The sequence below is a fragment of the Thermochaetoides thermophila genome (assembly GCF_000221225.1).
Source record: "Thermochaetoides thermophila DSM 1495 unplaced genomic scaffold scf7180000011820, whole genome shotgun sequence".
Taxonomy (NCBI): domain Eukaryota; kingdom Fungi; phylum Ascomycota; class Sordariomycetes; order Sordariales; family Chaetomiaceae; genus Thermochaetoides; species Thermochaetoides thermophila.
The window spans coordinates 457,921-484,679 of record NW_006383036.1 but is presented as its reverse complement, the minus strand read 5'-3'; the positions used below and the strand labels follow the sequence as shown (position 1 = coordinate 484,679).

At 51.9% G+C, this 26,759-nt stretch overlaps 7 protein-coding genes across 7 annotated transcripts; 4 read left to right on the top strand and 3 right to left on the bottom strand.

Moving 5' to 3' along the window:
- Positions 1 to 4,653: 4,653 nt before the first annotated feature.
- Positions 4,654 to 6,391, top strand: CTHT_0051470 (uncharacterized protein; the record flags this gene model as incomplete). Its single annotated transcript, XM_006695425.1, has 4 exons — positions 4,654 to 4,958; positions 5,066 to 5,291; positions 5,661 to 6,046; positions 6,127 to 6,391. The coding sequence occupies 4 exons, from the start codon at positions 4,654 to 4,656 to the stop codon at positions 6,389 to 6,391; spliced, it is 1,182 nt and encodes a 393-aa protein (XP_006695488.1).
- Positions 6,392 to 7,010: 619 nt separating this feature from the next.
- Positions 7,011 to 8,225, top strand: CTHT_0051460 (uncharacterized protein; the record flags this gene model as incomplete). Its single annotated transcript, XM_006695424.1, has 2 exons — positions 7,011 to 7,795; positions 8,069 to 8,225. 2 exons carry the CDS (start codon positions 7,011 to 7,013, stop codon positions 8,223 to 8,225), a joined length of 942 nt encoding a protein of 313 aa, XP_006695487.1.
- Positions 8,226 to 11,653: 3,428 nt separating this feature from the next.
- On the bottom strand, positions 11,654 to 14,453 carry CTHT_0051450 (uncharacterized protein; the record flags this gene model as incomplete). Its single annotated transcript, XM_006695423.1, has 7 exons — positions 11,654 to 12,129; positions 12,187 to 12,401; positions 12,461 to 12,975; positions 13,032 to 13,290; positions 13,342 to 13,585; positions 13,667 to 14,221; positions 14,330 to 14,453. 7 exons carry the CDS (start codon positions 14,451 to 14,453, stop codon positions 11,654 to 11,656), a joined length of 2,388 nt encoding a protein of 795 aa, XP_006695486.1.
- A 1,796-nt stretch (positions 14,454 to 16,249) lies between these two features.
- On the bottom strand, positions 16,250 to 16,748 carry CTHT_0051440 (putative structural constituent of cell wall protein; the record flags this gene model as incomplete). The annotated part of the gene is made up of 2 exons (XM_006695422.1): positions 16,250 to 16,445; positions 16,507 to 16,748. The coding sequence occupies 2 exons, from the start codon at positions 16,746 to 16,748 to the stop codon at positions 16,250 to 16,252; spliced, it is 438 nt and encodes a 145-aa protein (XP_006695485.1).
- Positions 16,749 to 20,445: 3,697 nt separating this feature from the next.
- On the top strand, positions 20,446 to 22,847 carry CTHT_0051430 (quinone oxidoreductase-like protein; the record flags this gene model as incomplete). Its single annotated transcript, XM_006695421.1, has 3 exons — positions 20,446 to 20,552; positions 20,734 to 20,924; positions 21,805 to 22,847. 3 exons carry the CDS (start codon positions 20,446 to 20,448, stop codon positions 22,845 to 22,847), a joined length of 1,341 nt encoding a protein of 446 aa, XP_006695484.1.
- Positions 22,848 to 22,986: 139 nt separating this feature from the next.
- Positions 22,987 to 24,114, bottom strand: CTHT_0051420 (uncharacterized protein; the record flags this gene model as incomplete). The annotated part of the gene is made up of 3 exons (XM_006695420.1): positions 22,987 to 23,081; positions 23,136 to 23,868; positions 23,923 to 24,114. The coding sequence occupies 3 exons, from the start codon at positions 24,112 to 24,114 to the stop codon at positions 22,987 to 22,989; spliced, it is 1,020 nt and encodes a 339-aa protein (XP_006695483.1).
- A 916-nt stretch (positions 24,115 to 25,030) lies between these two features.
- On the top strand, positions 25,031 to 26,530 carry CTHT_0051410 (uncharacterized protein; the record flags this gene model as incomplete). The annotated part of the gene is made up of 1 exon (XM_006695419.1): positions 25,031 to 26,530. The coding sequence occupies one exon, from the start codon at positions 25,031 to 25,033 to the stop codon at positions 26,528 to 26,530; it is 1,500 nt and encodes a 499-aa protein (XP_006695482.1).
- Between the last annotated feature and the right edge of the window lie 229 nt (positions 26,531 to 26,759).

Here is a 26,759-nt window from a genome sequence, read left to right as displayed (position 1 = left end):
CCCACCTTATCAGAGCTCGGCATATTTCGCTGCATGGAAGGCTTCCCGGAAAGGCTTCCAGATCGCCGCGGGACGATTAGCAAGGTTCTGACTTTGGGCTTTGACGCTGTGGTGCTGTTTAACAACTCCCCCCTCCAGCCTCCAGCGCGTGTTGCGCAAGCCAAATAAAAATAAAAATAAAATAAAAACAAAACAGGGAGCTGGGCAGTGCAGTAGCCGCCGTTGCAGTCCCCCCCTCTTCTCTTCTCCGAGACCAGCTAGGCCGCTTGAGATCTTTGTTGATAGTCAAGTGCTTACTCGAGGCGCCATCAGGAGGGGGCTGACACATATGACAGCGTTATCACAAACATTGGGCTGTGTTGTCTGTGGATAAAGCCCGATTGTCTCCTAATAGAACTCCACGGTTGGTGCCTTACTTGGCTGTGATAGGTCGCCGAATTTCTGTTCAGCTCGCGATTTTTGTTGATCTTATCCGTATCCTCACGATCTCAAACAACGAACTCTTCTCTCAAAAAAAAAAAAAAAAAAAAAAAAAAAAAACAAAGAAGAAGAAGAAGAAGTAAGAGAAGAGAGAGAGAGAGAGAGAGAGAGAACGAGAGAGAGAGAGACGACACGACGTACGTACGTAGTACGTACGTACGGTACGGTACGTACGTACGGTACGACGTACGGTACGTACGTACGGTAACGTACGTACGTACGATACGTACGTACGAACTGGTCGTACGACCTAGTTAGGTACGTACGTANGNACGTGANCAGNTNNNTGANNNAGAGAGAGAGAGAGAGCCAACTCGATAACTTGGCGATTGCTTCGGGTAGCAGGGAGGGTCCGTCCTTGTCTTGTCGTCTCCCTCTGCTTGGGTTTGACGACTTGTGGTCTCGCTCCTGCAAAACCCACTGGCGCCGAGCCCCAGGAGCCCGCGAAACACAACCGGACGCAAGGCAAGTATGATTCGCATGCGCAGTCGGTGATGCTCGATGATGGGTGGTTGTATCGCCTGTGTTGTGTCCTGTTTCCTTCTCTTACACAACACCTTGCACTACCCTACCACACTACCTGCCAGGGAGAGAAGCGAGCAGTCTGATGTTAATGTGTTCATGTCTGTATGTGGAACCCTGTGGGTGCAATATGTCGTGTGTCCTCCGTTCTGCTGTGTGTTCCCGCACCACATATACACACATAAACGCACGACAGCCTGCTGCTGTTACCATAAAGGAGCCAAATTTCACCCCGATACGGGAGAAGTATCGGCTTGGCTGGTGTGTGTGTACGATGCACTCGAACGTTCTTTGGGAAGTCTTGACACCCGGGCCTCCTGCTCCCTTGCCTTTTGTGCAACCCGGGGCAGACACTGGGAATGGAATGGAATTCTTCTTTCTGTGCTACTGTCTGTCTGTCATCTTCGGGAAGGGGAAGAAACGAAACGAAACCAAGCCAAACCAAACCAAACGATGTTGAGGGCTGAGGTAGTAGCACCCTGATCTTGGGTTCCCTTTGACCAGACCCTGAACTTTTGCAGAATTTTTTTTCTACTCGAGATTCTTGCGCCCCACGTATCAAGGGGACACGGAGCTTACCTTGGATAACGTTAGATCTACGGTACGGAGAGCTAGAGTTGTGCGAGTAATCGCTTCCGCACTACGCTAACTGCCTAGGGTCGGAGTTATCTCTAAGTGGCAAGCAAGGTTGACGTTATCCGTAACGTGAGCTCCATGGAGGAGGAATTGGAGACCAAATATCAGGTGCATATCAAAAATCGCCTCCCATATGTCCGGCCTGGTGGAGGACGTCAGATTTCGCTCGACTATGGCGCGAATGAACTGCTGACAGAGGCAAATTTTTTACACGACAGCAGAAGGAGGCTGACAAAGCTTGCAAGGACGATTGTAAGTGCAAAAGCGCTATTTTTTGGCTCTCAGACATCCAGGGGGTCATGTCATCTTTGGACTGAGGCAACGACAGCGCACGATGACAGGGACACTCTGACAGCGACGGAAAGCTCCTCCTCGAAAGTTCAGCCCATTTATTGCCCATCGGGTTTGTCGCTCTGCTTACTCAACACTTACATTACTCGGAGCTCTCGCCAATGTTGTTAATGACCTTGAGGGGGCCGGTGGCACAGACCATCGTGGCTCAGGTGTGAGCCAGCTCGGCAGCGTGTCAGAAGTTTCCCTTCATGCGGCCCTTGCACTTGCGCCTGCAGTTCCCTAGCCGCTTTTCTTTGGGGTTCGGTATGGAGTGGCTCCCGCGCCTACACTGCCATGCGGAGTATACATACACTTAAGTGTGGGAATCTTTCTTGAACGATTATTCCCGGTCAGAGTGAATTTCTTGATAAAATTGAGAGACTAGGAACTGCATGTCTATTGCCCACTTTGTTTTAATCCCCGGTCCCATAAATGCATAATGCAAAGAGGATAAGCTACTACGTAGCGGCACTTGCTTCTGTGTGTATGCCGCCTTTGCTGTGGCCCGTGTGCTCTTGCGTTGGCGATGTTTATGCGTTCCAGAGCGCCGGGGAAGAGCTGGCGGCCTGGCCTGCCTAGCCTGGTTGCCCGCTGCCGTTCGTCAAGAGGGGATTAACACTTGATGTTATATGTAGCTTAAGGTGGCTTTCCCCCGCTTTCTTCCCGCATGTACGACCTACGTACCAACCTTGCCGTACCGTACATACATACATGATACACGCCGTAGATATAGATAGATTGCAGGTGGATAGGTATTGTGGTAGTTGCGTCTCTTGTTGACAGTTCGCAAGATACGATAGCAAGGACAGGCCGGCTTGGTTGACTGGATGAAATGCTACTGATCTCCATCAAGTCCTGACCTGGTCTGGTCGAGGTACCTAACATGGTTCTCACAACTCCCCTGACATTTGACGTAGTCAGCGGGTAGGAACCGCGCACACTGTAGATTCCATTTATTTTTTTTTTCTCTCTTTAGCCCCGGTCATCGGCGCAAATGCGTCTGTTGACAACGATCACAAAAACCGCCTATCACCAACAACCAGAAAGAGGGGCAGTGGAGAGCCGAGAAAGAGGTAGTGAGAGTTTGGCCGAGGGTGAATGAAAGCTCACGTCCCATCCGAAGTGGGCCACAACAGGCTACAGCCACTCCGTGTATGGTCCTGAGGTGACATTTTCGCATCCTAACAAGCGAGCGAGCCTTTTTTTTAAGGTGTTGCTCGGAACTTGATGAGAGGGGTCGGAATGTAGTTAGTGGGCGGTAGGGTAGGAAGCGGGATGATGCGATGTGATGCGCTGCGGAGCGATGCACGGCAAGGCAAGGCGAGGTTAGGTAAAACTGCGTGCAGCCGAGCGATGGAGGGGATGGGCGTTAGGCAGGGACAGGGCCTTTTCGACGTTTACAGTGTTAGGCAAGCGAGGGATGACAGTGCCAGAGTTGAAATGGCGTGAGGTATGTTGACTTCGAGATCTTAGACAGGGAGCAAGAGGCGAGAAGTTGAAACACCTTTCCGGGGACCCAAAGTGATTAAAAACTAAGGGAATATCTGTTTAAATTGAAGTAGAGTTGATGTATAATATGATACTGTTCAACTTGAGACTTCGTCTGGCCTTGTTTTGTAATAGTTAGTACCAGGAAAAATAAAAAGTGTTTCAAAAGCTGGAAGTTATGATGAAGTTTGTGCAAATAATGAGATCATGAAGGCAACCTCAGTGGGAGCCCTACGAGTCATCAGTTTTTGTTTACGGGACCAGTCTTCGTGGTACGTCGAACTGACCGTCGACGAATGTATCAACATGTCCTCTGCTACCTGGTCATTCCTGCGTTTCACGATCGGTGTTGCTTCATAACATCAGATGAGATGTACAGAACTTCAGATTGTTTCGAGTCAATGACGCATGGAGTCAGGGCTATTGTTAAGACTACCATTTGACCCATGATGTACCTAGCCCACATACATGAGGAATATCTTGCAGTGGTCAAAGAGTCAATTTAAGGATATACAAAAATGGAATGATAGGCTAAAATGAGGACTAGGCTGCGGTTTAAGCAAAATGGATCCAAAACCTCAGCAGGTCAATACGAACGACTACGAACTCTGCGTCAATGTCGCGAGCAAAGTTGGCGGCTTGTTAAAACTCCTGTCTTGACATCATTGAACTCCACCGGGAGAAGAGATCTTCTAAGCCAAATGTAGATCAAAATCTAGAACAAATATTGCAAGGCAACCAAGCGCAACAGACACATCTAGATTCAAAGTCAACTCCAGTCAATGATTCAACACTCTGAATATATGAAATAATGACACATCTGATACAATAAGCGGTGGCCTAGATTGAGTAACCGTGAATACTCAGCTAACGTTGGGCGTCAAACGTATGGAGCTTCCTTTATGACATTTTTCAAGTCACGCTGGTATTTTCGTTGTGTAACTCTATATGCTCCTTGACTCCAATATTCATTTTCGAGAACACCATCGCAAAACTCAGACAGCCAAATCTATGAGGAAATACCTGACGTCACGACTGGCCTGCTTCAGACAACAATTCAACAGTACTGGCCGTTGTATGACATCCAGCGGTTGTCCGCTCCCATAAGTCCTGTCGCAAGTATTAAGAGATGTCCACCCTTCGAGACTTGAGCTGGGGGCTAAGTTGCCTTTCCATTGGAGACAACGTGGAATAATGGCCTTTCAAATGAGCTCATGCAACATCCGCCTTGGGGGATCTGTCTTGCACGCCGACTGTAAGAACACTCCAGGTGACTGGATCAAGACTTCTCTCGATCTCAATGAGCATATCGGCAATCGCAATGGTAGATTCACCCTCTGTGACCGGGATTGGTATCACAGTGCGCGCAATGTACAGCTTATTGGGTCCAAACTGAAAGCAGAGCTAGCAAAGGAAGGAGGAGAGGAATGGGTTGAATCCATCCTTGACCTCAACCTTTGTGTGGAAAATAAGGAGGGCTACCTCAAGTTCCATAAACTGTGAGTCATCTCCCCAATTACCTTGATTCTCCATTAGGCTTTCACGAAGACCTGATGTTCAGGCAACAAAGTTTGCATTTAACAACTAACTGTTAGCTCTTGCGAAGGGACGATTACCTGTTTAACCGGGGATCATGCTTCTCCTTGGTGGGACCGGGAAGAGTAGCGCTGGGAGGTATCTGCATGGGTCTCGATGGACTCCTCCATTTCGACGAGAGCAATCTCAATGAGTGCTATGAAAATGACAATGGCTGCCTTCGGCCAGGCCGGCATTTTGCATATAGCTGCAACAGCTGGGATATTGAAATAGCCCCTCCAGCACTCAACCTTGTGGTCATGTGCCGTGGAAATCACTGGCTTTCTGGCGATTTTGAGAGAAAGAGTTAAGACCGATTTGACATACGACATCTTTATTCGCGACGGCCGTTTTGTATATGAGAGACAGTACGCTCAGCCCTGTGTGTCTGCACGTTTTCAAAATCTTTTGCAGATGCTGATAAATATGCAGTTCTGGATTTTGGGATCGAGATGGGTAGTTTGCTCATTTCTGGGAGTCGGTCCCAGTTGTGGGCTTCATCATCGCTGCCGTACATGTGGCAACAGGCAACGAGGTAGGTGTGATGAGCTGACAGTGACCTTTGACCGTGACAATTTATTAAGCTTCACTTGGGACAAGCTTTGTTTCTGATGCATGACTTATAGGAACATGCTTTGCGAGCTTTGGCCCGATGTGCCAATTCCACTATTGTCACCGGCGCCATTGTCATCGTGACCTGTATTGGCGGCCCAATGGGGGCAGCAATTGGAGCAGGGTTTGCCACACCTATAGGAATCCTCACTGAACAAATCCTCCGTGACACCATCACGGACCCACGAATCCTTGCTGAAATTGAAGAGGCCACAATTGGCCGTTACCTCTTTGATACGATCGTGAACGCCATATCCGCAGGGTCTGCTGAATATGTCAGCAAATTCCTAGGCAATCTTGCAAAGGAGATCACGCCTGAGCTCTTGAGCAAGATCTCTGAGCTGATGAAGCATAGTGTCAAATTTTCTTCAAACAAGGCGGTAGATGATCTCATCAAAAAGTTTGAAAAACCGTTTCCCCCCCCCCCACTGATTACTGTTTAGTCTTGACCAGGACTAACTACTTGGTTTATGTTAACAGGCTGAGTAAAGCCGTGGAGGAAAATGTGCTCCCCAAGGAGTGGCTCCTCAGAACCCAGCAAGTTGCAACGCTTATTGGATACGATGCGTTTACTGGACTTGAGAAGCCACCTGGCCTCGAGATTGGCAATGTGCATGAGCAGTACCAGAAGCTCGATGACTTTAAGGATATGAAAGTGCTTACACCGCCCATTGAGGTAAACACTTGCGGAAGCGCTTTTGAGTGTCATCATGCAGTTATTCCAATGCGACTGGTGTCTGCCTAGCAGAGCTAGGTAACTACGAGGCATGGAGCCGTCAGCAGAGAAAACAAATTTGTTGATCTCTGGAAGAGGCAATCTTAAAAGTTCATTTTTCAGACTTTAGTCAGGTATGCAGTTTTGCAGGAAGGTGTGCATGATTGATCATATTGGATAACAATAAACAAGGCTCAAGGAGTCCATGTCAGTGGCGAAAAAGTTTTGCAGGATATTCAAGCAATAGAACACAGAGTGGTAGCCTATTATCAACTCAAAATAATGGTTGAGGGTTGAGGACATGTTGTGTGCACAAAGTGCTTGCGAGTTTGGGAGACCTTGAGTAAGGTTGGATGGATGTCGATGTGAAGTGACGTTTGCCGCTGCGTGGTGACATTGCAGCACGTGACCTCGTGTTGTCTTCCAGGCAGAAGCCCGTGGCAAGGGAACGGTTGTTCCGCAACAACGCGACCTGTGCTTGCTTCCTAAGGTACATTTCATGACCTGCACTTTGTTCTGCTCTGGCATTGCCCTTTCAGATTCATTCAACATTTATCTGTGTCTGATTCCATTCGCATTGGGTACATGTTCCCAGTCTACTACCATGCTGGCCTAAAAACATTGTTTTTCTAAATCACCAGCTTTCACAATGCCTGCCCCTCCCAAGTCAAATCACCCTTTGGCAGAGCCGCGCCTTTGCCATGTGTTTGACCCCTGGAACTCAGCATCAACAGGCCACCAGCTTGCCGAAGGTCAAAGGTCCCAAGGCTGGCGCGATATCCGTAACTTCCAATTGAACAAGCAGTTTGGGGCAGACGTAGGAAAGCTCTCAAATAACCAGCTAGGCAAACTTGTCTCGAGTCTCAAGCACGACGCTCCAGCTCGGCCCGGCAGGACCGTTGCTGACATGTTACGCAACCCAGGGACCATGCTAGTAGGCCCCAGCACCTCCAAGAAGCCATCAACATCATCTTCAGTCCCAGAATTAGTCCCGACAACCCTCCGCCCCGGTCCAATCTCTCTCACCAAGCCAGCCACGAACGACCAGAAGAAGCCCCTGACAGCCGAAGATCATCGCTTCGCCCAGGCTCGGAAGGCCAATGAAGAGGATCTTCAGGCGGAGAAGACCCAGCGCGCGCGCGGCCGTGAGGCTGGCCGCCTCATCTTCGAGGGCGTGGTCGTCTACATCAATGGCAGCACCTACCCGCTGGTATCGGACCACCGTCTGCGGCAGCTACTGGCCCGGCATGGCGCCCGCATGTCGCTGCACCTGGGTCGGAGGAGCGTTACGCACGTCATTATTGGGCGGCCGGCGGCCCTGGGGCCGTCAGCTACTGGGAGTGTTGCTGCTGGAGGGGGCCTGGCCGCGGGGAAGCTAGAGAAGGAAACTCGGCGGGTTGGAGGGTCGGGCGTGAAGTACGTGGGTGTGGAATGGTAAGTTTTATCTCGTATACCCACAGAATACTTGCGTTTCTATCTGCCTAAATGCCTGCATTTCTCTTTCTTCTTGACACAAACGGTCCTTTGTCCTTCCCTGTGTGTCTCGGATGCGTATGGATACTGTGCAAAAGTAGGGAAATGTGATCTGAGTGCTGCCCTGCTGGTGGTGTGCTTTCCTGGCCGTTTACCGAGCTCAACGTGGCTGCTTCTGGTTCGATTTCCCTTGGGTCTTTGTCCCTGTGAGCTGTGAGCTGACAACCTTTCTAGGGTATTGGAGAGCATCAAGGCCGGCAAGCGACTCCCCGAGTCCCGGTTTGCGATCCTCAAAATAGCACCTCGGAGACAGCAGAGTATTCTCGGTGCCTTCTCGAAGCACGAAGACGGGAATTCGCCGCAGCTACCCGCTTCGTTCCGGACTCGCTAACAACATGTTATCCGCTTGCTTGCTGGATCTTCATCTCAGGTGACGTTTTGCTGTCTTCGAGAGGCAGACTCCAGCTTCCACTTTCGACATCTCCGATCGCTATCCTTGCCTTGAGCGAAGAGTGCCGAATCGTTGCCAGTGAGCAACTCCTACTGCGTTGTACGAGGCTCTCTTTATTTTGTACAGCAGCCCTTGCAGTAATGTGTAAACGGCGGCTGGAGTGTTGTTTGCTACCGCCACGTATAGTGCAAAACTGCATGATATATTGCTTTGCATGAGAAGTGAGCCCTCAATAGGTTATGATGGACTGGTGACGGGTCACACGATGAAACTTGTACAGGACATAATGAGGGGTGCTGGACACTTTTCTCTCTCTAGGGACCTAACATCCATGCGTTTTTACATAATGCCGTTCAAGTACATTTTCTGGCATTCTGCGCTTTGTCTCACGTGGTCTTTGGCTTGGAGCGAGCTGGAATAAAGATCAAGACGTGGAATATAGACGTGAATGAACTGTTGCTGAAAAAAAAAAAAAGGTCTGTCAGGGACAACTTGGCTTGCATGCATGCATGGGCATGATGGACAATCTGCCGTGTTTCTAGAAGTGCACTTCTTCGCATAATCGAGCTCTACTTGGCTCTTTTACTGCCTCCAGATGCATGATTGTTTGCCATGAAGTCTTCCGAAGGCAGATTCGGCCAGACATCCACTCACGATGGTCCTTTGTTCTGGAAGGCCACCACTTCTTCGACCTTCCACGAGGTGGAGAATTTGTATGAAACGGAGAGGCCGAGCTTAACGGATTACATGCGGCATACTAGAGTATGGTTTTGAGCTATGATCTACAAAGGGACAAAGCTCTGTTCTTCGGAGATCGGAATCCTCTGCGGGTTTTGAAAGACCTTACTGAGGTCTCTGTTCAACGGTCAGCCTTCTGGTGATACTTCTGGCTCCGCCTACGGAGTACACATGATCAGCAGCCTTGTTGTCTCGGTCCCAGAGACTAACTTTTCTCCCGAACTAGCCGCTATCGATACACTGTGCTCTCGAAGTTCGGAGCTGGGCTGGTCTGAATCGGATCAATTCTTTCCCTTTCCGTCATTGACAAGTCTAGTTTTACCTTCGAGCCAAATTTCTGTTGGAGACAACCTGTCGGGAGCTCACGTCTCACTACACATCGCAGCACTACATCCGCCTTCATCTAGATAGCGCCTTGACACTTGTTTGTACGACATCTCGATGTCATTTAACCTGTGTATGCTGCTTGCCATTGGTCTAGATTTTGTCATCAGCACAAAGGCTAGGATCTACCCATCACCCTAATGCCCAAGACCAGCACTTAGGAATTCTCTTTCTCTCTCTCTCGTTTCTTTCCATCACTTATCCTGTTCTTGAACATTGCCGGGTAAACACTTCTATCCTGGGCTTCTTTGGTACTCGCTGCCCCATAGTCAGATTCTCTAGAACTTCTATCGCTATCCTACTATCCTGTTAAACAGAACACAGGATCTTCCAAGCGCCAACAAAATTAACAGTTACGTCAACGCAAAGTAACTTTACACCTAACCCCGAACAACATATTCCCTCTCACATCATATATCTCAAACGCCTGATGTGACCAGAAAGGCAGGAAAGCTCTATCAATCCCCACATCCGTAAAGTTCTGGGAAGAGGCTGTGGAATAAATCCCACAACTTGTGTGCCCGATGCCAAGGCTCGTGATGAAGGTCTTGTGTTCTGTTGCTCCATTTCCCGTTACACCTTCTAGTCATTCTCGTGACGACTGTACGACAGGGCAAGGGTCTTGTTGTGTTAGGGACTGGAGTGGAAATTCTTGCAAAGCATGAACTTTTCAGCACAAACGAAAAGACTTAAATGTACAATCAGCATTTTGAGGATGCTATAATCTGTGGACTACTTTGCATCAGCATTTGTGTAGGAATGGACTGGGAAACATCAAGTCACCTATAGAATCTTCACAGTAGCCCCCAATCACAACTCGAGGGCTTGTTTCCCAAAAAAAAATTCTACATATGCTTACCTAAACTCAAATATTACCTACCAATTACCATAACTCTTAAAATGAACCTGGCTCGAGTCATCAATCTATGCTTAAGACGGACAGCGCCCAACTGTGCAACCTAGCCTCTAACCCGCGCATTTCACTTTGGGTCTGGCCTATTCCCCAGTTAAGAATGAGATTGACAATCATATATGAAGAGATTGAGACTTGTCCTATTCCATTCGACGACGAAGCAGCAGATAGGATCTCCTATGTAGGATAGGATCTCCTATGTAGGGGTCACCCACTGCTGGTAGTATCTCCGCCTCGGAAGACTACCTACCGCCTGTCAGCTTTGTCGAAACACTCATGTCCACTCTGATTATTAACCCTACTGTCTTGGAACATTGCCTTGTGAATGATTGCTGCCTGTTACAGAGGAATACTCTGTTTTGTTGAAGACTTTGAAAAGTTTTCTGCTGGAGGGTTGCCATAGGTGTTGATGTGCTCTGTAGGAGTATCGGTGATTGCCGGTTCCTAGCTTCGGCACATAATACTGCTAATTCACCTTTCAAAACTCACATTACTGAGAATACTCGTACATTCAAGGATTACTAAGTTGATCTCTTTGTCTTCTCGCGCTCCCCCCCCCCCAAAACCCATAGGGGATCAGCAGTCTGTGTTAGAGTGCCCAGTCTCAGAAACGGACAGCGCCTTCCTCGTCACGGTTTCTCAGAGGCCACTTCAAGCATGTACAAACCGGATATTAAAGCTTCGGGGCAACACTGACCGCCCTCACAATCGGCATTTTATTTCTTCTAACAGCTCACTCCTTTTGTAGACCTGAATTGGGAATGATCATCCGAGCTGACAGTTGACACAGTTGATAACAAACTTTCTGGCATGATGCCCAGTTGACAAGTAGACGTACAGTGTGCACAGGTCGTCTGGAGTTTCCATGATCTTGGTCATTGCGTAAGGGAGTTTTATGACACAGGGCAGTCTAATTACCAACTTCTTGCTGTTTGAGGATTAGCCTTAGGGAGGGCTAGATCAAGGGGGGTTCTAGGGAAAGGGATGGAGATTGTGTAGACTCTAAAATCATTACCCTGTATGCTTCTCTGTATGCACTTCCTCTCATGGACTTGCAGCGCAGTGAAGTCTGATGCTGCCACATGAATAGTCTGATATCGCCAGAAATGGTTCAAGTAGACCGTAGTTAATAGGGGATTAGCGGGAACAGAGATCACTTGAAAAACTACGACCTCAGACAAACCAGTATTGAAGCAGAAAATACAAACTATTCCAAACAAACAGACAGCCCAGATACAGTTAACAATCGACAGTCAAGACAACCTGTAAACCACAACCCAACAAGATAATCCCAGAGAGATAGATAACCTTCCCAACCCAAAACTCCACAAAATCAAAGCTTGGCCTTGATAGGCTTGACCTGATCAATACTCTTATGCTTGTCGCCCACCTTCTGGAAATACTCCCTGATCTTCTCCCTCGCGACGTTGATCACGCTCGCGTCCTCCACGGTAGACGGCACAGTGACCTCCTTGTCGAACTCGCCGTTCGTCGCGTTCTCCACCAGCTCCCTCAGCACACGCCGCAGGGTCTTGCCGGAGCGTGTCTTCGGGATCATGCCCTTGCCTTGGATCATGCCACCCAGGCTGGCAATGGGGCCGACCTGGGTCCGGACAAGCTTGTTGATCTCCTCGAAGAGCTGCTTGTCATCAACTTGCTGAGAGGTCTGGACAAAGGCGAACGGCAGCTGGCCCTTGAGGGCATCCGGAATGCCAACCACGCAGGCCTCGGTCACCAGCGGATGGCTGGTGATGGCCTGCTCAATACCACCGGTGCTGAGACGGTGGGCAGCAACATTGATGATGTCGTCTTTGAAACGTTAGTACTATTTCTTAAAACTTCCACGACCTCGGGAAAGCAACATACCGGTGCGAGCCATGATATGGATGTAGCCCTTCTCATCGATCCAGCCGGCATCGCCGGTATCGATCCACTTGCCGCCGAAGCGCTTGAGATAGCCCTTGTAGAAGCGCTCCTCGTCCTCCCACAGCGTACGGAACGCAGTAGGCGCGAGGGGAAGACCAAGAACGATGTTGCCCATCTTGCCACGTGGGACCTCGTTGCCCTTGTCATCGACGACCCTGAACATAGTTTTAGCCATGGCGCTTCACTTGGTCAAAACAGAGCAGCAGTTACTCACCTGACGTCGAAGCCAGGCATGGCCTTGCCAGCACTGCCAGGCTTGATAAGAAGCGGCGGGTGGTCCTTGATATCGGTCAACCGGTCCTTGCCCGCGTGAGGAACAAGGGCAATGCCAGAGATGGGCGAGCCAGACTCAGAAGACCACCAGTTGTCAACCACGTGAGAGTCAGGGGCACCATACTTTTTGAGCAGATCCTGATACATGGTGATGATGGCAGGCTCGGACCGCTCACCGGCAAGGAAGATAGCCCTCAGGCTCCTCAGGCCGCCGCGCTTGCCGATGCGAGTGATGTGCTCGTTCTTGGGGTCCTCCTTGCGGATGGCGCGCAGGGCAGTCGGAGCAGTGAACATAGTGTTGATCTTGTACTCCTCAACGAGGCGCCAGAAAGCCGAGGCGTCGGGGGTACCGACGGGCTTTCCTTCGTAGAGGACAGTAGCGGCACCAGTCAGGAGAGGGCCATAGAGGGTGTAGCTGTGAGAGACAACCCAGCCGATGTCGCTGAAGCAACCCATCTGAGTCCAGTTAGTACCTATCATGTAAGAACCAATGACATTCTGCAGGTACTTACCACATCACCAGGGCCATGGATGTCAAAGAGATACGAGATAGACAGGTGCAGGCCCACGGCATGACCACCTGCCTCACGGAGCACACCTTTCGGAAGGCCAGTGGTGCCGCTAGTGTAGATGATGTAGATGGGGTCAGTCGACTTGACAGGGACGCACTCAGCCCTACGGCCGCGCTTCCAGGCACTGCGCTGCAGCTGCTTCCAGTCTCTCTCACCCTTTGCCTTATTGATAGGGTTCCAGAGGAGCTGCTCACGTTGCCTGATACCTGTTAGCCACTGTAGGAGAACATCAAGGACATGGAAGACCTACCAGATGATAGTCCTGGGCGGCTTCCACTTGGAGATCTTGATGGCCTCCTCGACGTAGTCCTTGTACGGGATGGGCGGCTTGTTGCCATCGATACCACACGAGGCAGTCAGGATGACAACGGGACGAGAAGCCTCAATGCGCTGAGCCAAAGCATTGGAAGCAAAACCGCCGAAGACAACAGCATGAATAGCACCGAGACGGTTGATGGCAAGGATACCAATGAGGGCAGCAGGGATCATGGGCACTTGGAGCAGTCTGTGTCAGACTCATCATTCATCTTCCTCCTTAACAACTTGTGCACAATCTGAGACGTGACGGGACCTACTGTAGACGAGCACGACATCGCCCTTCTTGACGCCCTCCTCACGCAGGACGGCGGCAAAGGTCTCGACCTCATCAAGCAGCTGCTTGTAGGTGTAGCGCTGCTTGGTGTTGGTGACGGGGCTGTCATACAGGATGGCAGGGCAGTCACCGCGGCCAGCCAGGACATGGCGGTCGATGCAGTTGTAGCAGGTCGAGATTTCGCCGTCGGGGAACCACTCCCAGTGGTCATGGGTTACGCCGTTCTTGAGCTCCTTGGTGGTCCAGGCCAGGACACAAGACGGCTTCTTGTGCCAGTAGAGATGCTCGGCCTGGTGGCCCCAGAAGCTCTCGGGGTCGGTGAGGGAGTGGTGGTGAACTTCGTCCTGCGGGTGGGAGTCCATGGCTGCAAACAAACCAGAGGCCGGCCTACTGTAAACGGATACAGGCAGACGAGATGAGAGGAGGTCGTCAACGGGCTGGAAGCTAGGGGAGTCGGGGGCAGAGAGCTGGATGCGCGTTCCAGTTGCCGGCTTGGTGTTGCGGTCAGGGAGAGGAGAGGAGGGGTCTGAGGGGATGGCTGGTGTGCGACGAGCAAGACAAACAGCACCTTGCCATCGCCGTGGCGTTTGACCCTTATATACAGTTGACCTGTCGCTGGGTCTCCTCCACAGTTCCCCTCAGACACCCGCGATCACGATGGCCCACGATATCGCAGTCACAGAGGTCACAAAGGTCACAGAGGGGTACGAAAGTGTCAGAAGCGCGCGCAGCATCACAACGTGCTGGTAGCCTCGGCGCTGCCCCCGCATTCCGTTGCCCCGACCCTTGGTAACGGCGTGAAGTTGCCGCTGAACGGGCCTGGGATCCGGGGGATCGGCGCTGACTGGGAAGCTATTGGCCGCCTGTGCGCTGCACCATTGCCGAAGTGTGGCGCGTTGAAGCCGAAGCCGTGGCACGCGGCGGAGAGATGGAATGCCAATATCAAACAGCACTACCTGGGCCTGGCCTTGGACTGGCCTCGAAACAGCAACGACACTGTTGCACCAGACTCACTTCCAGATGCCAGCTTCCGTGTTTTTCTCGTCCCTCTAGTCCAAACTTGAGTACAGGAAAGCGGCCTGTCCCGCGACTTCCTAAGTCTCGGGGTCGTAGCTGCTTGGCTCACACTCTTGCGCGGGGCACGACGCGGGTCTGGACTGCAGGCAGACGTAAGGCCCCAGCCCCGCGGCTGCCCTCTTAGGCGGATGTCGGCCTGTGCCCGCACCACCATACACGGCTTGCCTTCATTCTTGCCGCTTCGCAGTGCAGCAATATGATGACTTTGGAAGTTTCGAGATAGATGTTGTTTCCATATAGAATTGGTTGTTGTTGCTCTACTTCCGAAGTATTGGTTAATTGATGATCGGCGCGACAAGGTGGGAAGCCATCCATGGATTGTATCCGTCCGAGCTCCCTCGCCCATGGCATGTGATTCTACTAGCGCCCGCTGCGGGTTTCCCAGGAGGTGGTCATCACTCACACTGGCCGTTTTGCAACTCCATTGCACGCAGTTCGTGATGCGCAACATGTCGCTTCTCCCGTAGTCTCTTCGCTCTCCCCCAGGCGAAATCCTGCCACACCCGACTATGTCACTGATCGCATCGATCCCGACATCTCATCCCGATCTCTACGGAGCGGTTCGGGGGCTCTCCCAGATGTCGAAACCCCGGAGAATGTCCGCTGTGGTTGCGACACTGCGCGGCTCAAACGTGCTTCCAGCCAGCCGATGCTCGTGGAGCGTGTAAGAGAGTTGCCGAATTAGCAACTCCAGGTTAACCGACTGCGCCAGACTTGCGCGACGTTGTGGCTCTCCACAATCCGTGTATTAGCCCCGAATCTTAAATCCTTCACTCAGTCTTCGGCCTTTCATAAGGTGCTTATCAAGTCAATCGAATTGAGGCTGGCTCATCGTCCCTGTTGCCGTTACCAACACAACGACCTACTGACTCTGAACAACTACGCTCCAGAGACTGATGAGCACAACTTAAGTCTGGCTTCGACACAACTTGCCGAGTCTTCTCCAAGATTTTACGCACTCATGACATGAGAGGTTAACACTTGTAGGGTCATTTCCCATTTCGACAATATATGCCTCAAATGCCTTTCAGCATAAGGTTTGGACATAGTCGGCCAGATTAATTGGAGCCAGTGATCAAATTGGGCATTGTCTGCTGCCAACGCAACAGCGACCCTAAAACTAACGTTCTTATTCAACAAGATGGCGCCAAGTGACTTCACGAATCGAAAGCAAAAAGCACAAAATTTTTCAAGCCAAAAAAAATGAATAGTGTTGGGTATTTACGAAAGAACACTATTCACAAGAAAAGGCCACCTCGAGAAAGGCAACGGAGGAAAAGCCCCGTCCCAGACTCTCCCGCGGTACTGGACAAGTCTCCAACCGAAAACCCCATGACCTCATACCGCGGTATCAAACCCCCCTCCCGAAGCATTATAACCACACTTCCTCCCTTACACCCATAGATCCAAAACCCTTATTCCCATCATGAAAATTAAAGATTAAACTTGAGATCATTCATGACGAAAAACCCCACCGTTCGCCATCCATTTAGAGAGCGAAGGCAGCGACGCCAAGGAGAGCAGCCAGACCGGCGCCCGAGAGGGCAGCGGCGCGACCAGCACCGGCGGTGACGGGGACCTCGGGCTGAGGAGAAGGAGTGCTGGTGACGACCGGGGGATGGGCAGTGCCAGCAGGGACGTCAGGGGTCGGCACAGGGCCGGTGGTGTTATGGTAGCCACCGCCGCTTTACGGAACGTTAGCAGGGAGTTCTCGCAAAAGTAGAGAGCATAAGCAGTAGAACGTACCAGTTAGGGGTGTTGCAGACGACCGAGGAGATGGTGGTAACGGGCTTCTTAATGGTGCAAGGGCAGTCGGTAATAGTGAGGGTAGTGGCCTCGGTGACGGTGTAAGTGTGGTCGTTGTAGACGACCGTGGTCGGCTCAGGGCAGTAGGTGGTGTAGGCTGTAACGACCTCAGTGACGTAGGTGACGTTGCTGTAGGCCGAGGCGCCGGCGGCGAGGGCAAGAGCAGCAGCGAAGAACTTCATTTTGACGGTTGTTTGAAGTGTCCAGAAAGATTATACACTATGTACGCGGTGTATATGTATTCCTGGGGAGGAAGCGCTGGGTATCGAGAGAAGGCTGGCGAAAAATGCGCGCTGGTCGTCTGAAACGAGTGGATTTGACTCGAAAGTCAGTTGGATACTCCAAAGTGAGCGTAGTGGGTTGGGTGAGGAGGAAAGGAAGAGGAGGGCGGAGCCCAGAGGGGGGGGCGGCAGCATGCTTGGTTTTATAACGGCTAACTCCCTCGCCATCGCATCCCGGCTCATCTCCCTCCCCCGGGAGACCTGGGTTTCTCTGGATCCCTGGTTTGTCAATCCCTCTCTGCATGCACTCTGCTGGCGGACGTGCCATCTGATGAGCCGGTCCCTAATTGGTATGGCCTCAAGGGGCTCTCGCACCCATGCCAATCCCTTCCGGCCACCCAGGCCCATGTTTCTTGGCGGCCCCATGCCGAAATGGGACGGTATGCCCCCCTCTGACTGGCTGGATCTTCAGGAGTTCACAATCTCGAGTGGGTCCAGTGGCGACCAACGAGCGGTCTGCGCACGGCTTGGTACGCAGTGGGGCGTTCGATAGTCCCAACGTATTTTCCTGCGCTTCGGCGACCAGCGTTCAGGCTGGCAAGGGACGTGACGTGGACTTTGCTGGGCTGTCGCTTGCTTGGCAGGGGAAGACAACTGGAAAGCGCCTGGTGATACCCACTTTGCAGCTGGGCGTTCGCCAGCGCGAGACCCACGAGTCCAGGTTCGGCATTCTTAATCTCGTCAATGGGACATTTTTTTGGGATCGGGAAAATGCAACCCCCCCTTTTTGTTATCAACTGATGGTTGACTTGGGGAAATCGATGTCGATCATCTGTGTATTGTCTGTACTTGTGATGCAATCGGTAGCAGTTGAGAAAAATGTTCCAACGTTGTTGTGTGCCCAACAACACATGGCAGCGCTGCAAACACCCGGAACCCGACAAGAATGCGGTTCCATTGTCAACCGCCACCATCAACAACCAGGTGCTGATGCATCGTCCTGCCTGTTCCTGCAGGAACCCGGGGTCTGGGCACCTGGGCAGCAAACCAGATAATGGGCACTGCTAATTAAATCCTGGGGAGCGCCATCTGTCCTTCGGACGGACCCCCCCATCTGGGGTAGGTTGGCTGCCATACAGAAGACAACCCTCCGGAGATGTGTGGTTATGTGTCCGAGCATTAAATCAATTGATCAATCACAAGCACGGGATGCACTGCAACCCTTCGGTTCACAATGTCCTGTATTTCTGGAAATGGAAGATGACACAGATCTCCCTCTGCTTTGTGTGTGCGCGTTGCGATCTGAGAGCAGTAACGAGATGGGTCAAGATACGGATGTTAGGTAGCTCGGCGCTAGGATACACTAGCGCCGCGGTGTAGGAAATTGAAATTGTGTTTCTTGATTTAATCCTGTGAAAAGATTGTTCTGGAACTTGGGAACGGCACAGGCGGCATTGAATTCCGGCGGGCGTTTGGAAGGGTGATGGAGGAAATAATTGGACGGTGGGATTGCATGCACAGATTTCGCGAGCGTTCCTCGTTTGTGTGTTTCATCCTCCAATATTTTGACAGCCACATTGGAGTTTTTGAGCGAGATATTTTTTTCCTGCGATCTTTGTGGCACTGGCAATGAAAATGCAGTGAAGAGAGGGATTTTCTTAGTGTACGGCACCATTGATGCCTTATGGAGTCGCTAGCGTCCACCTCACGTCATCCACCACCGGCAAGCGCTCACTGCAGTGCTGATCATGATGCATCGAGATACTATATTTTGGTGGCGGTATACAACCCGGGACCCTTTGGGAGGAACGAGCTTTTTGCCTGACCAAACCAGCAATATTACGATTCGATCATTTCACGGAGTTTGGTACGGCAAATCCCCCCCACGATTCTCGGGACAAACGTTCTTCCACAGTTGCTTTTCAACCTTATCGCCATGATAGGTGGTATAGATGGGACCGTTCCACCGGATCAGTCCTCTCGAGACACACAGGGTTTGGAGAAAGACCACCATCAGTCCACCATAAGACAACTGTTCAGGCAGTATCCTTGTAAGAAACTCAATGCCTGGTTGCCAACTCAAGAGTTGGCGATACCTACCAGATGTTTGCAGTGTTCTTCGACTATTGAGATAGGGGGCCGTTAGCATGGATAGCCAAAGTAGGGGCGCTGCCTGAACTGCGATAAGCTTAACTGTCCCATCCCCTTCCAGCAATGGAAGGCGATGTCAATAGTACAGGTCTCAGGGACGTAGCCCAAAACCTGGACCTTGCTAACTTTATCGTCGTTCCTTAATTGATCATACAGCCAACCAAGATCGCAGGAGATAGATGCGGGGCAAGGGGAAAGCTAAGCGTCTAAGATATGTATTGCTTTAAAGACTCAGCTGGATGCAGCAGCCTTGCAATGAAACTCTGCCGTCGTTCGTCAAGGTCAAGGCTTCGATAACTCAAGAGGCGTATTGAAGAAAAAAAAATGTGTCTAACCTTAGGTTGGAGAGAAAGATAAACTGGGCGTGTGGTGAGATGGCTATGGTTCTACCCAAGCCTTACGTTTCCTTTACGTGGCCTGGAATCTTCTATGAGCGCAAAGAAATTAGCTAGGTAGAATATACTGAACACAAATTTCTACTTTCCGACAATATACGTCCTTTAAGAAGATTGTCATTGATCGTTGCCTTTGCATGTTTAGCTTTGTCAGAAAGGAGAGAGCACACATCCTTCAAGGGGGGAAAGCAGATAATGGTGAATTGCCCTATACTGCTCTTTATTTTGCATTTCATCCTCGAAGCAGGTAAGATGCAGGATATAGCCCTGCATTCATTCGCAGGCATATGCTCCCATAATCATCGAGCTTCTTGTATCATTGGACTATGGTCGGCCAGGTTACTTTTGAAGGAGTGACGTGCAGCTGAGTTTGGCTGGACGATGTGCCGCATTGTCTCGGAACACGTCATGTTAGGTATTCAGAAGCCCGCAGCTGTAATCTTCGCTCACTCTCGTCTTATACCCGGCTTCGTACATCATACTACTCTTCTAGTATCCATCATAATACTGCCGCTGTGTCACCATGTTACATAGATTATGGAGGAAATCAGACTGCAAGTTCTCTCTAATAAGTAGTGATCCCATTATAAACCGTATAATGTATTTAGTCGCATGTTTTAATAGCCCCTATAGAACTGGAGGAACCCAGACAAAACGTTTGCTTGTCAAATCTGCCCAGATAGAGCTTTCAGCCGATTTGCCGATCTAGTGCGCCATTACCACAGTGACCGTACCCAGAAAGAAGGACAGACTTGGAAGCCTTACTATCCCCGGTGACCTTGGGACCGGTCGCCTATCATGAAAGACCATGTCAGGGAGCATTTACGGTACTACCATAAGGAGGACTTGCCTGCGTCCCGTCGTCGCTTATATGAAAGGGGCAAAAAGTGGTGGAAGGATTGCTAACAGATAGTTATCCTCTGCGGTTGGTGGCGGTGTGCGAAGTGCTTTTCCCTGGTTTCTGAGGATAAAAGACCTGCGACCGCGAGGAGGAGTTGAAGCTGGATCAACAAGAATGGATGGAGTGGTTCAAGGAGCGGCATCCGGGCTCGGATCCCCAGCATCGAGACCACGAGCCCCCTCCCCCCCCGGATCCGGTACATCATACCAAAATGACCAGGAGGTGGAGACTCCAGGACACCAAGAGCAAAGAAGCCCAGGATTTGATACATCAATACCAGTTAGCTCAGGATCCAGAGCATCAAGATCAGGAAGCCGAGTACCCAGCGCATCATGACGAGTTAGCTTAGAATAAAGAACATGAAGGCCAAAAAGCCCAATATCTGGTGTATGAACACCAAGAATTTCGGTGTTCGTGGTATATCCAACAAATCCGGGATTCAGGGCATCAATACCTCCAAGGAGACCAGTATATGATGCCCTAATACGATGAAACCCAGTATCCGGCTCCTCAGTGCTCTGGGATCGAGCATCTGGCGCTTCAAGACGCTCAAGAGCAGTATCCTGGCTCGAGTCACATACACCGGATTACATAAGGAAGTCAATGCCGAGTATGCAAGAACAGTTTATGTCAGGGATCGCATGTTGGAGGAGGAGGGGGGCGATGTCCCTGCTGATGTTGGAGGGTTGAGTTCGTTCATGCTAGTATAGCTTTCGGATCTTATTTCAATAGCTTTAGATTCGGCCTTCTAACTCTCTTCATTCATCACTTTGAAGTTCACTTTTCATTCTACTCACTGCAAGAAGTGGTTCTGAGTTGGATTTTGCACCTCAGAGTTACAAAGACCAAGAGATCTCCTGGTTGTATCAACCACCCCCCCCCCCCAAAAAAAAACTCGGGTCTTGCACGCGGCGGATCCGGGTCCCAGGCCCAGGGAACAGGCGGGACGGATGGGGCCGGCCCGGCCACCCCAGCGAATGATGCAAATCTCTGAGATGAAGATCCGTGGAATAGAAATTTCTCTATGTGCTTCTATTCGGTGGGGCCGCTAGGCACCGTAATGGTGGGATGGAGTTACGGACGATCGCCTTAACGGCAGCGGCAGCAGACAGCACGTCATGGACAGCTGGGATGAGGTTTCACAATGGCAGACGGGGGGTGCTCCGCCTTTTACCTAACTTACCCGTTGGTTGCTGAACCTCGGATAGATGCGAGTGGGATCTTGCAGTGCTTTGCCGATCATTCATTTGGGGTTTGTCAGTAATGAGTTTGTCAGCAAGGTTGTAGATGTGTGTTGAGCCGCACTGATTCTGTGAATTTTCTGTGCTGTTTTTACCCCGCGGAAGACGTTACCCTCTAGGATTTCATCCCATCTCATCACAACCTTCTCTCCTTTCCTCTGATCAGCAATTTCATATCCTCCTGTAAATCATTCTAAGAAAAAAAAAATCCTCATCCAAGAATTGAACAATGGCTACCATGCGCTCAGTAGGCAAGTCTCCCCTGCATCCCCTCGCCTTCCCCCTCTCCTTTCTCCTCTATCACATCTAATCCCTCCCCCACAATGTAGATATCCAAAATGGCGCCGGGCCTGCAACCTCCTTATACCTTAATCCCTCCACTCCTAAACCCATCCCGGGCCCAAACCAAGCCCTCATCCGCGTGCACGCCTTCGGCCTCAACCGCATGGACCTCCTCCAACGCGAGGGCCGCTACCCGGCCCCTCCTCACGCCCCTTCCACTCTGGGCGTCGAGTTCAGCGGCATCATCGAGTCCCTCGGGCCCGACACTGATTCCGAGCGGTTCAAGCCCGGCGACGCAGTCTTCGGGCTAACCTACGGCGGCGCCTACGCCGAATACGTCGTTTGTTCCCTGCGCACGCTTCTGCGCAAGCCGGAGGGCTTGAGCCACGTACAGGCAGCTGCGCTGCCCGAGGTGTGGATGACTGCGACGGGTGCGCTGGAATTTGTGTTGCTGGCGCCGCCGCGGGCGGGGCATGCTCTGGGGAGTACGTGGGATGGGGACAGGCCCCTTAAAGGGAAGACGATTCTCTGGCATGCGGGCGCGTCGGCGGTGTCGATTGCTGGTGCGCAGTTGGCGAAGTTGGCGGGGGCTGAGAAGGTGTTTGCGACGGCCGGAACGGATGAGAAATGCCGGTTTGTCGAGGAAGAGGTGGGCGTTGCGCGGGCGTTTAATTATCGGGCGGAGGACTGGGTGGCGGGGCTGTTAGAGGCTACTGGGGGAAAGGGCGTGGATATGATCGTTGATTTTGTGGGCGGTAGTTATTTCCAGAAGAATGTGGATGTCGTGGCACGGGATGGGAGGATCTGTCTGTTGGGATTGCTGGGAGGAGCGGTGACGCCAGCGCCGGTTGATATTGGGAAGTTGCTGTACAAGAGGGTTAGGATCGAGGGGAGCACGTTGAGGAGCCGTGATGAGGAGTACCAGGGCAAGCTGAGGGATCGGTTGGAGGAATATTTGCCCAGATTCCAGAGCGGAGAGCTCAAGATCATCATCGACACGGTGTTGCCCTGGGAGGATATTGTGAAGGCGCATCAGAGGCTGGAGAGCAATGCGACAAAGGGGAAGATCATCTGCACCATTGGTGAATGATGGGGGTATCGGTTTGAGTATAGCGATCTTTTAAAGCATCTTATGATACCCGGCTATGAAAATGAAAACCCCTGATTTTATACACATTTGTACCCATCATGACCCCAAAACGCCTGATAGTTAGGAACCCCACAATCCCTTAATGGTCGTTGAGCCATTTCAGCATCTGATCATACGCTGTTGCTTGTGCCATCTTGATGGTCGGATCATCATATTCGCCCACGACAGCGAAGCCTGCTTGAGTTAGAGACGTTTCGTAAAGTAGTTGAGCGTAAGATAAGCACTTACCATGCGGCACTCCGGGATAAACCTGCACCTCATGCTCAACCCCATGCGAGTTCAAGTACTCCTCGCCCGCGATTCGCACCTCATCTGGGAACAGGGGATCATTCTCAACACAAACCACGCTCAATGGCACCTTCAGCCCCTGGAAATCTTCCTTCGACACTAGAGTTGCATGCGCCAGCGCGCCAGCCTTAATAAATGGCCCAACGGTCGGCGGCTTGTTCTCCTCGACATCGCCGCTCCCTCTCTGGGCCACAGCTGAAGTCTCTGCCTCCACTCCCGGATGTGGCAACCTCTCCGCCGCCAGCAGCAGCACATACCGCGCGCCGAAGCAGTACCCAACCGCATAGATCCCACCGCCATGCGACACAGCATCAGCGAACTCATCCTTACAGGCATCGATCACGCGGTGCAAGATAGGCAACACCTTCGCCTCGGTATGGCGGGCCAACCACATGTCGATGAGGAAAGACTTGGCGGCCTCGGCGGCCTTGACCTTGAGCTTGTCGAGCAGCGACCCCGAAGAGGAGACCTCGGCGATCTCGGAGGTCACGGCGCTAGTGTTGGGCGCCGGGTCGCCGTTGAACAGGTCCGGCATGACGACCACGTAGCCTTCTGCCGCGAAGCGGTCTGCTTGGATCTGGTTGTTGACGCTATGAAGGCCGGTGCCGCCTGTCAGGAGGAGCAGGAGTCGCGACTGCGCGTGGGGGTAGTCGGCGGGTTTGGATATGTAGACCTGGATGGATCAGTTACATGAAGGTGTAGCTTGCGCAACGGAGGGCGAACTAACCTCGACATCGTTCAGCCTGGTGATTTCACCTGTCGACGATTGGCCTGCCGGCGTCGGCCTATCGGATGTGCAGTGGTCGCCCATGCGCGGCGCCGATGGCGCTGGAGAGGCGCTAGATGTGGACGCTTCGGGGGTTGGCTGGGCGTCAGCATCGCTCTCGGGCGCTTTCGTGGACACTTCGGGTTCGGCCATAGTGATGATGATGGGATCGAAATTGGGTTTCGGTTCACAATTGAGCGAAAAGGAGTTGATAATAAGTAGACTGCAAAACTGGGCAAATTATGCGACACCTCTGAAAAGCTGACTGCTGGATGCTGAGGAGAGAATTGTTGGAACCCAAACGCGGCGCAGCCGTCTGTCTGATCAAGGGAACTTGGAGGGAACGCAAGTTACGCAACAGACCCCTCCTTATGGCATGAACGTACCCCGCAATGATCGTTATCCTGTCCGTCTGTACAACAAGGGTTAGGGTTAGGTACTAGGGGTCTGGGGAGAATAGTTGATGGCTTGACTCGGTTACCAGGCCAACTCTTCAATCTGGTGATTGTTTTGATAGATTCTATGAAGGTTAGCCATGCATAGGATGTTGATGGCGCAAATTGCCATTGATGTTCTCTCATTGAGGTCTCTTCTACGGATTTACTCTGGTAGGGTCCAAGTTGCTTGAAGGGAGATCGCATTCTGCGGCCTTCAGCGTAGCTCTCCACAATAAAACCGAAACCGGGCAAATTTCATCAAGGCTCTAAAACGAGCTATTTGAACTGCCTGCGATTGACCTTTACAGAGTCAGGTCGCGGATGATGCGGAGAGGAGGAGACCCAGATCGATTGCTGGGCGCCCGTTGCTGTGGAATCAAGACAACAGGTCGCGCCCACAGACCCACTTTAACGCGTCCGGTACGCGTCGCGTTTAATTGAGATAGCGCGTCAAAATTAGGGACCAAAACCCCTGCCGCGCTGTTTCGCTCCTCCCTTCCACACTATTTCCACACAACGCGGAACCTACAACCAAGCTGTGTTTACTGATTGTCGAGCCTTCCAACGCATCACAAACCTGTATACCGACTGCCTCCTAGACTATCAGCACCTAAGAGAAAAGAGAAATCACGATGCCTGGTCTCCTTACTCGCAAGACGCGGACTCCGCGCGGCAAGCTGGCCTCGTCCAGCGCTGCTACCTCCGACATCACCAATTTCACGAAGCTCTCCAAGCAGAAACCGAGCGGGAAGGACGCGCCTGTGAAGGCTCAGTCTATCCAGGATATTCCCACCACCAATATCGAAGTCGTCCTCCAGCCGCTGAAGAGGAAGGCCGAGGACGCTGTCCAGTCGACTCCTAAGAAACTCCGTCAGGAGCCCGCTACTCCTGTGTCGGGAAGGAAAAAGACCGTCAAGTTCGCCGACAAGGCAACTCCCGTCCGCGCACCTAAGCTCGCGTCTTTGACACCCTCATCCAGCCGGAAACGTCGTAGTGAGGATGAAGAGACAACTGATACCGAGGCTCTGCTCGAGCGTCTGCAACTCCAGTCACCCGTCAGGAAGAGGACCAAGAACGCCGACACTAAGACCAACCTTCACAATGACTTTGATCTGCCGCAGGAGCTCATCGACCTGCTCGATCTGCACGTCGCATTCCTCAAGACACTCAGCATGCAATGCGTGCACCAGGGCATGGACTCGCCCATCGACCTGCGCACTATCTATCCGAGCGTCACACGCACATGGGGTAAGCGCCAGGTGACGCTGGAGGACATCCAGCGGCTAGTTGGTGTGCTCGGTTGGACTCAGACCAAGACCAGCAGCACGCAGCACCGGACGCCCTACTTCCTGGCCGACTTTGGTCGCGGCAAGATCTGCATCGAGTTCCACGCCGACGCCGAGCGCGGCCCGCTTCGTGAGCACAAGCTCAACATGGATTTTGAGGCCAACTTGCGCGCTCTGTGGCAGAACCGGCGTGACCAGCCCGTCACCCTCTTCCTGGGCACCCTCCCGAAGGCGAGTATCAAAGCTTGCGCTGCGCATATTGCGTCTACCAAGACTCAAACCACCCTGGATGCCTTCAAGGCTAGCATCGCTGCCAAGAGAGCCGAGCAAGAGAAGGAGAAGAAGGCCACCAACGTCCTGCCAACTCCGGCTCCTTCTCCTGCCCCAAGCCAGCCTGATACTCCTGTTCAGCAGCAGCCTAAACAACAACCTCAATTTCCGGAGCAGAAGCTCTCCCTCCTCGACCGCATCCGCGCCAAGTCCCTCGCTGCCTCTCAACAGGCCGAGCCCACGCCCGCCGAGCTCCAACGGCGCGTGGCCCTCCGCCGCGCTGCAGACGTTGCCGCTGTTATCGGCATGCTGAGCAAGGCTTCTACCTCGGCGGGTCAGGCCCGTGTCTCTTTTACGATGGCGCATGTGCAGGCACGTCTGCGCGACTCTCTGCGGGCAAGCCCGATGTCAGTTGATGATGCGGCTGCGTCTGTGAGATTGCTGGCTACTGAGGTTGCTCCGCAGTGGCTGCGGATTGTTACCCTGGGCGGTCGGGAGAATGTCGTGATCTCTGTGGCGATGCAGCCCACGAAAGGGCAGGTGGAGGAGAGGGCTAGGCAGCTGTTGGGGGAGTGAAGGGTTTCTTTGTGCAAATGGATGAGAATGTTGGTTGAAGGATGGTTGGAAATGAATGATGATTGAATGATCAAAGGGAAGCGATTGGCGAGGAGTTCGGAGTTTGGGAATGCGGGTGCATAAGCATTGTTAGCATGCGCGTTTGGGGGCTTCTGGGAACCTGTATACATTATTACTGATGACATCATGGGTCGGGTGCTCAGGAAAGGACATGTAATGGTCTGGTAGA